This window comes from Astatotilapia calliptera, chromosome 16 (assembly GCF_900246225.1).
Source record: "Astatotilapia calliptera chromosome 16, fAstCal1.2, whole genome shotgun sequence".
Lineage (NCBI taxonomy): Eukaryota > Metazoa > Chordata > Actinopteri > Cichliformes > Cichlidae > Astatotilapia > Astatotilapia calliptera.
The window spans coordinates 28,552,623-28,565,545 of NC_039317.1; the positions used below are offsets into that span (position 1 = coordinate 28,552,623).

The 12,923-nt window shown below is 39.0% G+C and overlaps 1 protein-coding gene across 2 annotated transcripts in view; it reads right to left on the reverse strand.

The window, feature by feature from the left end:
• Window positions 1–12,923, reverse strand: part of LOC113007388 (inactive dipeptidyl peptidase 10) — a 149,574-nt gene that overhangs the window by 19,601 nt on the left and 117,050 nt on the right. For both annotated transcript variants that reach the window (XM_026143896.1, XM_026143895.1), the window contains exons 9-17: window positions 12,460–12,614; window positions 9,137–9,234; window positions 8,927–9,050; window positions 8,793–8,831; window positions 7,585–7,692; window positions 7,048–7,139; window positions 6,924–6,971; window positions 5,200–5,321; window positions 1,043–1,090 (exon numbers count right to left, since the gene is read on the reverse strand). In XM_026143896.1, the coding sequence (XP_025999681.1) occupies window positions 1,043–1,090; window positions 5,200–5,321; window positions 6,924–6,971; window positions 7,048–7,139; window positions 7,585–7,692; window positions 8,793–8,831; window positions 8,927–9,050; window positions 9,137–9,234; window positions 12,460–12,614 (834 nt within the window). The remainder of the gene's footprint in view (window positions 1–1,042; window positions 1,091–5,199; window positions 5,322–6,923; window positions 6,972–7,047; window positions 7,140–7,584; window positions 7,693–8,792; window positions 8,832–8,926; window positions 9,051–9,136; window positions 9,235–12,459; window positions 12,615–12,923) is intronic.

Here is a 12,923-nt window from a genome sequence, read left to right on the forward strand (position 1 = left end):
CTGGCAAACTTCAGACGGGCCTGGACATGCACTGGCTTCAGCAGCGGAACACGTCTGGCACTGCGGGATTTGATTCCCTGCCGTTGTAGTGTGTTACTGATGGTGACCTTTGTTACTTTGGTCCCAGCTCTCTGCAGGTCATTCACCAGGTCCCCCCGTGTGGTTCTGGGATCTTCGCTCACCGTTCTCATGATCATTTTGACCCCACGGGATGAGATCTTGCGTGGAGCCCCAGATCGAGGGAGATTATCAGTGGTCTTGTATGTCTTCCATTTTCTGATGATTGCTCCCACAGTTGATTTTTTCACACCAAGCTGCTTGCCTATTGTAGATTCACTCTTCCCAGTCTGGTGCAGGTCTACAATACTTTTCCTGGTGTCCTTCGAAAGCTCTTTGGTCTTGGCCATGGCGGAGTTTGGAGTCTGACTGTTTGAGGCTGTGGACAGGTGTCTTTTATACAGATGATGAGTTCAAACAGGTGCCATTCATACAGGTAACGAGTGGGGGACAGAAAAGCTTCTTACAGAAGACGTTACAGGTCTGTGAGAGCCAGAGATTTTCCTTGTTTGAGGTGACCAAATACTTATTTTCCACCCTGATTTACGAATAAATTCTTTACAAATCCTACCATGTGAATTCATGGATTTTTTTTTAAACATTCTGTCTCTCACAGTTGAAGTGTGCCTCTGGTGCAAATTACTGACCTCTGTCATCATTTTAAGTGGGGGAACTTGCACAATCGGTGGCTGACTAAATACTTTTTTGCCCCACTGTATACTCAACAAAATTTCAAGCACTTAATGCTTCACCTAATTGCATCTTCATGCCCATTTTATAGGATTACGTAAACCTGCTGAATGATGATTTAATGACTTAGTCTCACAGACTTAATCTGCAAACGTGTGCTGACCAATTAATGCACTTTTCAGACAGGCAAAGTGTACTGACAGTGGAAAAAATCAATCTGGGCTCCCATATAAATGTAATGAGTGAAAGTCTAAATAGTAGATTTGTTTAAGTGTATCTGTGCAGGAAAACTTACTGTTCATATCATGTAGTTTGTGGAGAGTTGTTTGGGGTATTCCAGGTCCTGTAGAAATGTTTAAATATTAGTTAGTTCTGTGTTTTATTCTCAATGTTGTATTTTCCTTAGAAGGACATTGGAAAGAAAGAAGAAAGTGAACACTAGAAAGAATGATAGAATAGCAAATGAGATATAGATATAAAAATAGGCCTCAATGGCATTTTCTTTTACTCCTATAACTGTCATGGTCCCTGGGTCTTTGACCCAGCATTGTGAACCTAATGAGTTTTGTTATCTCTGTTTCTAGTTCTTGGTGTCTAGTTGGATTTTTGCTAGTTCCTTTTGGTGTCTAGTCTGTCCTAGTCTTATTTCTGTATCTCTGGAAGTCAGTTATGTCTCCATGTTTATTTACCTTATGTCTTCCCACTCTTGCCCCTGTACCCAACTTGTCACTTAGATTTTGTTCAGCTGCACTTCCAGGTGTGTCCACTCTGCCTAATATCTTTCTGTGTACATATTGGCTGTCTCCCTTTGTTCTTTGTCACATCCTTCCTCATGTTGTGCGTAGTCTCTGTCAGTCTGGTTTGGCTTGTACTTCCTACCCTGCAGCTCCATATTTGTTTTTTCTTTTGTTTTCTTTGACTTCTTTAACAGTGAGACAAAAGCTGTGATTTTAAGTTTAATTTGTCTGCTGACTCCTGCATCTGGGTCCGCTCTCTGCCCCAGTCCATGATAATAACTTAATTATCTTAAGGATAATTCAAACATAATTTAGGTTATCACAAGAGATTGTGCACTGAACACTCAATCAAACATAACTTTGGTCAGGAAACTGGTTTATTTGTCTTCTCCATGGACTCCCTCCAGAAATGGTATAGTAGAGTGACAAACCATTCAATGAGTGCTGAGCAAAAATCTATGGGAGAATTCTAAAGATGCAATGCAACGATGACAGATGTCCTGCATCTGCCTTAGAAAATCCAACCAATGGTCCAAAATGGAAAGATGTGAGCCAATCACGCTGGTTGTCAGATGCATCCATAGAGCCTCATGACCAGGGATTAAAGTAGGATTTGGCAGGTTGGGGAACCCTAAGATGAGGTGTAGCAGAGCAGCATGGGGAAAATAAATATTTAGATATATACTTAGTAACATAATAATTTGTTAAACTCCAGTAGATTTCTTTGTGCACAGGTTGACCTGTGCTTCTACTCCAAAATTCACTGCTCTCTGAGGATATAAGCATTTATGATGTCTTTATGACATCATAAAGCTAGTATTAAAGGTAGAATTTGGTGCATCTAACTAGCATCATTACCTTAAATATAAATTTCTGCTACCCTTGACATACACAGTAACATTGCCCATAAACATCACAGCCTGCTTCACACATTTCGCTAGCAGACACATTTTGTGACAAACTGCATAGCTTGTCTCTGTACAGATTCTCCGTCATTCAGATCAGTGTTTCCTAAGGAGCTTGAGATACTGGGCTTCTTTAAGTTTCCCCTGGACTTCTTTAAGTTGAAGATGTTTCCCCTCTCATTCGAGAAGCCTCTTCAGTTCTTAAACTAGAGAGAGAGTCCCAGGTATTTAAACCTTAGTGGAGGTTAAGACAAAAGCTGCTTCATCCCAAGGACAAAGGTCCCAAACACAAGCTAAGCCACATAGTGTATGCTGTGAAGTGCAGTGGGGAGTGCTCAGACCTCTACATGGGAGAAACCTAACATCCACTCCATAAATACATGGCACAACATAGAAAAGCCACCTTGACAGGATAAGACTCAGCTGTTCATGTGCATCTAAAGGATAAAGGTCACTTTTTTCAAAGATCCCAATGTTCACATTTTGGACTGAGAAGACAGATGGTTTGAAAGAGAAGTGTAAGAACCCATGTCCACTATGAACAATGATCTTTGGATAGAGGGTATGGCTTAAGACACCAAGTGTCTGCCACCTACAATGTGTTTCTGAGATCCATTCCCAAGTGCCTCAACCCCCACTCACATCTTGCTTCAGTCCCGTCCAGTCACTTCCTTTCCAAGCTACTTAGACTGCACAGATTGTCATGAGAAGTTTTTGCTAGAGAAATGTAAGAATTGGTAGATATTTTAGGGTGACCAACTGTCTTCTTTTCCCCGGACATGTCCACTTTTCACGTTCTGTCTGGGGCGTCCGGGGGGATTTTCGAGATTGATAAAAATTTCCTTTTCCTATATTCCGACAGAGGACCCATGTGTGAGACGTCATCCCCGAACTGCTGTTTTGTGGGCGCTTGTTCTGCGCTCACAGACGGGACTAACAGCGCGCATCAACGTGCCTAATGATGTTTAAAAGACCCCAAAGCGCAAGTGCATCTTTTCAGACGAACTGCAAAAGAAATTTCCCTCCTACCGACCATAGCTGGACTGGCCATCGGGCATACCGGGCATTTGCTGATGGTGATTTTTTTTTTTACGGGCCAATGGTTTTGTTGTTGTTGTTGTTGTTTTTGTAACGGTATAAACAATGAAAGGTGGTGGATTGGCCAGATGTTTGCAGATGTGTAAAAATAACTCGGTTGTTTGGTGGTGTCTATGTCGTAGCTTCCACAGAGGCCAGCAGACGGATGAGGGAAAGGGGAGACAGGAGGAGGAGAGACTCGAGGCGGCCGAGTGTCTGGTGAACTAAACTTCAGGTAAGAAGTTATGACCTGCAGTCTATCTGGGTCAGATATAAACCAAGTTTAGGTGGAGTTTATTTTCGTTGTGCTGACTTTTTATAGTCAGTTACAATAACTCGTACTGCGTACTAGCTAGCACGACAGAGTTTCTATACAGCTGGGCCGGTGCTATAATGTTACTGATACTGATATGATATCAGTTTGGATAAGTGGTGAGAAGGAAACATGAAGATGAAACCAGGAGATGTCCTTAATGAATCATCAGAGCTGAACAGGTGATGGAGAAACAGGGTTACCTTTAAGGTGACACGAATGAGTTGAAGGGAAGTTATTAACTGTTTCTGAGAGGCAAATAACACCAGGATCCTTTTCTATGTAGCTGACAGCTGGTAACTGTGGAGGGACGGGTCTAGCAAAGTTTTGCCAGGGGGGCCAGGTAGGGCATTAACAGGGAAAGGGGGGCTCAAAGAAATACTTTTCTTTCTTTTTCTCATTTAAAATGTCTCGCTTTTAATAAATAATTTCTTGAATCTTACAACCAAAGTTTTTATCTGATGTAAAATGTATAGAAATCATACATATACCAACAAGACAGTCTTTATGGCTTTGTCTATAATACCTGGTGGGCCGGTCTCTAGTCAAAATGCACTGATCAATTTTTTTGTCCCAATCAAGCCTTCATAGCGACCCAGTACTGTTATTTTTTCTTATGCAGATGAGGCATTATTTCTGTACCATTATTAATTCCAGAGGTTTTTAAGTGGGGTTTTTTTGCACTTGTTGACTTGTAAAAGCCTATATGACATATTTTATTTCATAATTCATTAACCGCACAGAGAAGGCTTCTTTTAAATATGTTTAATATGTTTCTTTAAGCAAGTTCTTCATGACTGAGCTAAGTGTCCTCTTTTTTGGAAATCAAAATATGGTCACCCTAAGATATTTGCAATACTTGTTGAGCCTAGATTTCATTATTTTCTTATTAAAAATCAGGTATCTCCATGCTGACAGTCTGCAACATATAAAAAAATTAAGTCACTGACCAGTAATATTGTTAACTGAAGGTGCTGGAACGCCATTGTGAACAGTTCTGTCCCACTTTAACCACCTCTCAATATTTTAGTTAAGTTGAAGTGTAGCTTTTTTTTCATGCTCTTGGTTTGTGCGCATAATGTGAAATAATGAGGTGTATGTCCTATGGAATGAGAAATATGCATTAATAGTAGTGCTCATTGTGACTGTCCAGTCACCTTCGCCTTTACTGAAGCCTCTATCCACATTATTTCATCTTTCATATCATATCATTTTTTGTAAACCTTTTCTTTTCATTACCCCCTAAGAGCATAAAAGAAATTTCAGGAAAACTAAACTTTATTTTTCCCCCACTTTGGAGCCAAAATGGCAACTAGAAGAACAGTAAAGATACATTGTAAAGTCACACAGATTCAGCTGCTCAGATATCGTAACCTTGATATAAAGCACTTGCTTATGGTGTTATTGCTACATGCGATACCTCTGCAGTTGAGAAGAACATGCTGATAGGTGGGACTGAGCACAGCATCATGGTAGGAGCATGTTGATTTGAAAAGGGAGCAGGTTAGGCATTCTTTATGAAACGGATCCACACTGGAGACCCTGTTTAAAGAGAACAACATATAGCTGAGTGAGAACAAAACAAGTCTAGTATAGATGATTTATATTTTCTGAGTTGTAATCAGTCTATTTAGCTGCAGACAAAAGATAAAATGAGGAAAAGTAAGACATGGTAATTTGAAATGGACTTTCATTCAACTGTTTTAATGTATGACATCAAATTCTTACACACAAAGAGAAATGACATATTTTCATCATGTTTCTTACACTGATATTATTCACTAGCTTATAAATCATTATCTCACTGCTCTGTCCTGTTCTACAATAGTTTATGGACCCCCAGAGTGCAGAATAAAATCTATTCATCACAAAGCTAGATTAGTGCTACTGCCATGCTTTCATAACAGTGAATCAACTAGAATTTTGGAGATTTGTGTGCCAAAATATAAAAGAAAATGTTGCATCATTTTTGGTTTGATGCGGAGGATGAAAAAGCTACACTTTCCTATCTGTGCATTCACCAAACACTTTATAAGGATCACTATTCTGATGCTGCCTGGACTGTTGACACCGATCATGTTTGGTTCATGGATTCATGCTGTTTGATACTGACACACCATCTGCGGTCCAGCAGAAATCATCAGACCAGGTTACAGTTTTCACTCTAAAGCTGTCCACTTGAGCTTCACATTTCTGTTCGTAGCTGACAAGAGTGAAAGATAACATGATCTTTTGCTGTTGTAGGCCTTTAACCTCAACTTTGGATGTGTTGTTCAGTTTGAACTGCTTTTTTGCTCATCACAGTAGTAACAGGTAATAATATGACATCCAAAGGCTTCTGTAGCCTAGTAGCTTTTCTGTCAGTTCCAACGAGTCTGGCCATTCTCCTTCAACCTCTTATAGACGCAACATTCCTATTTTGGATCTTCTGCTCCCTGTATATTTGTGCCAGCAGGCTCACTAAACTCCTTTAGGCCTAACTGTTGTGGTAGAAATCCCAGGAAATCTTTTTTTTTTCTTCAGAAATACACAAAATAGCCTAGTTGACACCAACAATAATACTGCACTCAAAGTACCTAAGATCCATTCTGACTTTAATTTGAAGTATAACCAAAACTCATCACCTGTACTGTATCTACAGACCTGTCTCCATTGCATTGCTGATACTTATTGGATGACCGGATATTTGCAGGTGCTTTGGTGTTGTCTAGCGCTATCACCTCAGCATGTGGACTTTTATTTCTTTAATCCATATGCAAGCCACAGTGAAAAATGCCAGTTTTGGTTTTGCATAGGTAACATGGCATCCAAAAGATTTCCACTAGATTTAACCTGCCTGGTGTCCGATGCAATAGTTTTTGGTTAATTGTACAAAGGCCGATCCAACAAGACTGTGCTTCAGTTTTGTTTTTTCTTTTAATGAAAGAAAGAATGGCTTCACGTTTGCTGAAAGTTATCATGAAGTCTTATCACAGAGTTCAAAAACCAGTGGGTGATGTCATTGCCTGTGTCTTAACTAATCTGCTTAGAATTTTGTAAACTAAGTTTTAGTAAGAAACCAATTAAAGGTATTTCCACAACATCATATAGTTGCTTCATGTGTGATTGTGTCTTCATGCGAAAACTGAGTAATTGCTGAGGTACCTGTACAAGTGATGTTGAGTAGCTCCTGTCTCTGTACTCAGGTAATAACTGAAAGACATAAACTTAATCAGCTGCAAAGAATTATCATAGTGTAAATCTTACAGTGTCAGTAACTTATGCTTACACAGAGTTTGTGCCCTCGTCATAGGCCAGAATTTGAGAGACTTCCCAGCTTCCTGAGGTCAGGTGCCGCATGTTTACTTCTTGACTGTCAGACTGAGAAAAGTAAGAAAGAACACAACAAAACAGAGAAACTATGTTAGCATGACTTCTATTGCACTCTGTGTACCAAAAGGTGTTAACGTTACTACCTAACCCTTTTATTCAATCTCAGACTTTGCTTATTATCTCTGCAGGAAGATGCATTAATCTGGCACACAGTATCCATTGCTTCCAGTGGAACTACCATAAAACACTGTGCTTAATTTTTTCAAGTAAATGTATTCTTTAGTATCTGGTGTTTCAGGAAATGCAGTTAGGATGTAATTTAAAATGATGAGACTTCAAAATGGAATCATATGAACTGCATGAATAATTGTAAGCCCTTTCCTGTGGGCATGACAGATAAGGGAACAAAAATAAACAAGCACACCAACATAAAGCTTTTAACTGGAAACTGAAAACACCTGAGTAAATGTATTCATTTCATTAAAAGTTTTACTTGGTTGGAGATCATAGTGATATGGTTGAATGTCCCGCTGCCACCGTGCTTCAAGGGCATGGTGATGAATAATGTTGTGCAGTCCTTGGAAAACACTGGCTCCTCCCTCTAGGAAAAAAAATAAACAAAAAATGTATGATATCATTACGAAGAAAATAACTGGAGCATCATTTCACTTTCATTAGTTTAATTTCAAATAGAATGACAGCATTAGAAGGTTTCCTTCTAATGCTGTCATTTTTTGTCGTCTTACAAAAAATGATTATAAGAGAATCGGTCATTATAGCCACCTTATCATTTTTGCATCCCAATTGATCTGCCATATTTCCATTCACTTTGTTTATTTATTTATATAGCACCAATTCACAACAACAGTTACCTGAAGGAGCTTTATATTGTAAGGTAAACACCCTTCAGTAATACAGAGAAAAGTCCAAGAATCAGATAAAGCCCTATGGACAAGTGTTCTGGCAACAGTGGGAAGGAAAAACTCCCTTTCACAGGAAGAAACCTTCAGCAGAACCAGGCCTGGAGAGGAGCAGCCATCTGCAGTCACTAGTTTGGAGGTCCTAAGTAAGATCAGTGCAGTGCAATAAGATCAGGTATTTATTACTTTCTTTTACTGTTTATTCAAATGAGCAATGTCTCACTGTTAAAAGGTTAACTTTTGTTGTGACAAAAGAGGGGAACAGAAAATCTAGTTTCTGTACAAGTGGAATGTCTCCACTCCTACAGTGATGTCAGCAAGGTCAGCTAGCAAGATAACAGCCCAACCTTTACATTGTGGAAGTATTTGATAGGGTGACAAGTAATGATTATACTTATCTGTCAGCAGCTACAGAGCATGCTAAAGAGCTCTACTTCATATTTTAAAGAACCACCTAGAAGCTAAGAAAAACTAGTTCACAGCTACAGGTCAGAAAGAGTGACTGTTAGTTTTCTGCTGAGGCTCTCAATCTAAGGGAAATGAATGAGGTTATCAATCGTTACTGGGTGGAGAAAATGCCTCTAATCTTTGCAAGCTAAATACAAAGCATTGTTAGCTGATATATGTATAGATATATAATATATAATCAGCTATATATAGAATTAAAATATATGTGTCCCATAACATTAAATTAAAAGTAAGTAGTATCTTAAAAGCATTTCTTACAAAAAAATAAATGAAGAAAAAAACTATTTAGGATGTCACTGACTAAAGTCCTCACCTGACGATCCAGCCACTTGTCCGATGTCATCACATGTTTCTGAATTGAAAAGATATATACAGGTTTTATAACCTGTATATATTTACTATGTTTTTGAAGATTAAGGAATTATCGATGATAATTAGGTTTCTAACCTTTGTACAGATGTCTTGTGTTACATCACACAGTGAAAGAATAGACATGTTTTGAGCTCGATTCACCCAGCGTACGCTCAGTCTCTCTTTTGTCACCCACTTCACCATGGTAATGTAAAACTCACTAGGGAAGACAAGCAAATGGTGTCTAAAACAAGCCCGAATCATCAAAATTTTAGTGTTACGTCCCATAAACGGGTTAAGTCATACCTTTTCTCAAAACTGTCAGGAGGTTTCAGTTCAGTTGTGAGAGCGCTGCCATCCAGAGTGACGACATAGAGTCTGACAGACGGATTGATTTGGCACATCTAAAGTGAACACACCATAACTTTATCATTATATTCAGGATCCTAATCAAATCTGATGTAAAAACCCACAATACACTGCACACAACGAAGGGATCGGAGTCAACACTGAGTAATTGTTTGCTATTTTTATGTGCTTTCATTTATGCCAATAGGACTTCACAAGGGAATACAATGAGAATATTAAAAAGGTAGACAACAAACTGTGCTGCGTACTGTGCAGCCCCTTGGGCATGTCAGTTGTTTCCCTTCACTTAAGCATCCTTCAAAAATGGAGCTCATTAGTCTATATGACAAAGGAAATCTCAAAAATACAAAGCAACACATCACAAAGATGACAGTAATTTGTCGTAATTCATGTCTTCTCCAATCCTTCACTTTCTTTTCTTGTGAAGATACATTTTTTGGGGGGGGAAACTCCATCCTGTTCTGTTGATCACATTTGCCACATAAAGGTAAGACATGATAGAGCAGTAATTTGATGAAATAAGCACATCTGAAAACTAGCAAGAGTAATGTTTTTTATATACTTTCTACTACTGTAACCCAGTAACTTACTACTTTGTAGTTTATGTAACCAGTGATAATCAAAATATTGAGAGATGATTACCAACTGTCTTTTATCTTAAGGTCCCTTCAGCCAGAACCCCAAACCCTCAACAACAACTTTAATGTTTTTAGCTGAGGTGGCCTTGTTATAATTTTGTGTTTAGCAATTCTAAGTCATAGTTAACCATTTTAACCATCCATCCGTCTGTGCATCCATACATTTTTTAAGCACTTATCCTGTCAGGGGCTGGGTCTGTGACCCAACGTTTTGAGTTTATTTTGTATTTTTGATTTTCTTATGTTACCTGCATGAATGCAAACTTGTGTTGTTATTTAGTTAGGGTTTAGTTGAGTGGTATTGTAGTCTATGTTTCATCTATGTCTTAGCCTTCATGAGTCTTTTCCTGTTTGTCATGTGTGAGCTCCTTGTCTATGCAGGTTCCCCTTGTGTTTCCCTCTCCCTCTTGTCTCCCTTATCCGTTGCCCATGTCCTTCTCCCTGTGTTCCTTTCTGTTCCCCGAGTCTGTCATGTAATTCATGTCTGTGTGTTCCACGTCCTATTGTCAAGTTTGGTTGTCATGTCTGTGTCTCTCTATGTTTCCTGTTTTCATTTGAAAAGGTCTAGTGTTTCCATGTTCAGTGTGTCTCCCCAGCTGTTTCTGCTTCCTTCATTACCCTTCTGTGTATTTAAGTCCTCTATCTCCCTCTGTTCTTTGTTGGGTTGTCTGTTGTCTCCACGTCAAGTCATGTCACAGAGTTTTATTTCTACTGCTCAGTTTCATGTTTCCCATGTACGTGTTCAGTTTGATTCAGTTCCGTCTTTCCCTTTTCTGCTTTTGGATTCGCCGTACAAACACCCCGGCTATTCCGGCCATAAAATATCAAGTTGGAAGGTGGGTGTAGCTTAGCCCTTCCTCTCATAGGGTAAGAGGTAGTATACTGTCTGTACTGGTTGCCAATTTCTCACAGTAGTGAACTGTATCCTATCATATTTGTTACATTAATTTCACTTGTTAATCTGTTTGCAGCTGTTAACGACCAATATACATTTCTTTAGATACCTACTTTATTTGTTCCTTTAGCAGTGAAACCATTAGCAAACCATGCTTTTAGCAAAATTTGCATATGCAACTGTACCAATGCTGGTTTACCTTTAAACATACAACGTCTACCTCTAAACTGTTTAAGCACTCACAAAAATCCCCTCTGTCAAACTGCAATTTTATATCCCATTTAGGAGATTCGCTTTAATACTCTGAGCACCACAACTGCTCAGCTGTGTTCAGAAAAAGTGTGGCTTCAGTTAAAATCTGCCTGATCACAACTTTAACCATGCACATTAAAAACTTATACTTTGGATTTGTTCAAATATGATGCTAAGGAGTTCTGACTAATGATTCATTAAGTCAGGAGTGGGACTGTGCTATCTACTATCAATGTAATTATCAAATTTAAGCATGCTAACATGATAAAATGAGATGATGAATATTAAAAACAACACATAAATGCAAACATTTTTATGGTGAGCTGCTTAGCTTTCAGCTCAAATGACCTGTTTGTACAGAAACTTACACTCCCAAAATCCAACCGACCACATAGGCTGGTTAATGGCTCATTTTTCTCTTAAATTATTTGCCTATAAAAACAAACCATAGCAATATCATCGATTGTGGACTGAGTTATGATACAATTCTTGAGACGACTTTAATACTGCATTTCCAATGTGCATCTCTGGCCTTGTTGTTCACACATTGAGGCTGGTCAGGAAAATCTAGCATAGGCCAGGGTGCAGTGTGGAACAGTTTGTCACTATTAATAATGTGTCCATAAAAGACTCCCACTGGGGTGTGCTTTTTACCATGTATTCACTCACAGAGGAGACACCCACACAAATGTATCCCAGAGTGACTGGCCCAGAGGTATAACTGTCAGACTGCCGAGCAGCATCACTGCTCCCAAAGACAAAATGAATGAGAAAGCAATTAAATCTCTGCTTCATTTAGTCCCATAATATCTCAACTCTGACCTCTCTCAAGGGTGTAAGCAACAAAATGTCAATGTAGGTTTTTTTTTTATTCACTGGATGGGCAATTCTAAGATCAGGAGCAGTGCTTCATTAACAACACATCTTCCTTCCATTCCTCCCCATCTGTGGTCAGGTCTAAACCAACAAATGAGGTTGCCCTCCACCTTATGACCCTCATTCTGACAGTTTTCCTCAACCAATCTCCCATCTAAAAGGCATTTGATACGCTAAACATCCACATCAAGAGATGGGAGGTGTGTTAACTTGCCTTGCTGAAGCGTATCATGCTTGTTTCCCTCCCAGTGCCACAGATTCCTGCAGCCATCCCTCTTCAAAGGGAGCAAGGCAGCGCTAGCATGAATTAAACAACAAAAGGATTCGCTAACCTTTATGGATCAGCTTAAGGAGAGAGCCAGTAGTTGTATTACTGATCGCACCGGTTTGATACAATATAGCTGCAATAAAAAAGAACACTATCCTCTTTTCAGGTTATAGTGGATTCAGCTGGTTATACAGTACCAACTACTCTAAATGCAGGTTATTCTGGGTGGAACAGCACATCTGAGCCTAGCATCAGAGCAGTGATGTCAAGTTTTTACTACCTTTAATTTTATAATTAAACACAGTTTAAGCTTGACTTTTATGAGTCCCACCTTTGGATAAGGATACTCTTTCCCTCTAGGGTAAAGGGAGCCTGTGAAACGGGGGAGGAACATTGTAGGGACCAGGGAGTCGTTGATGGTGAGGTAAGCCAATCTGGAGCCGTCTGGTGACCACCAGTGGGCCACCTGAGTGTGCAGTACCATCTCTGCAAAGACAAACCAAAACAATCTGAAAGCCCAAGTCAAAAGAAATGGAAGTTTAATGAGTTATTTTTTTAAATGCAATGTACACAATACTCAGATTTTTACATCAACTTTTTAAAATTAAATGAAAAGTGGTGAGACTTTAAACAAAGTACAGTTTTACTGCATAAAAATAAAAAATATTATTTGCATTTATTTGGATGCATTTACAATAAAACAAACTCAAATAATAAAACGCACAGATAATAGTCCTATCAGGTTGGTTTGAACTTAAACTGTAACTGTATCCAAGATCTGCTACAATAAAACAC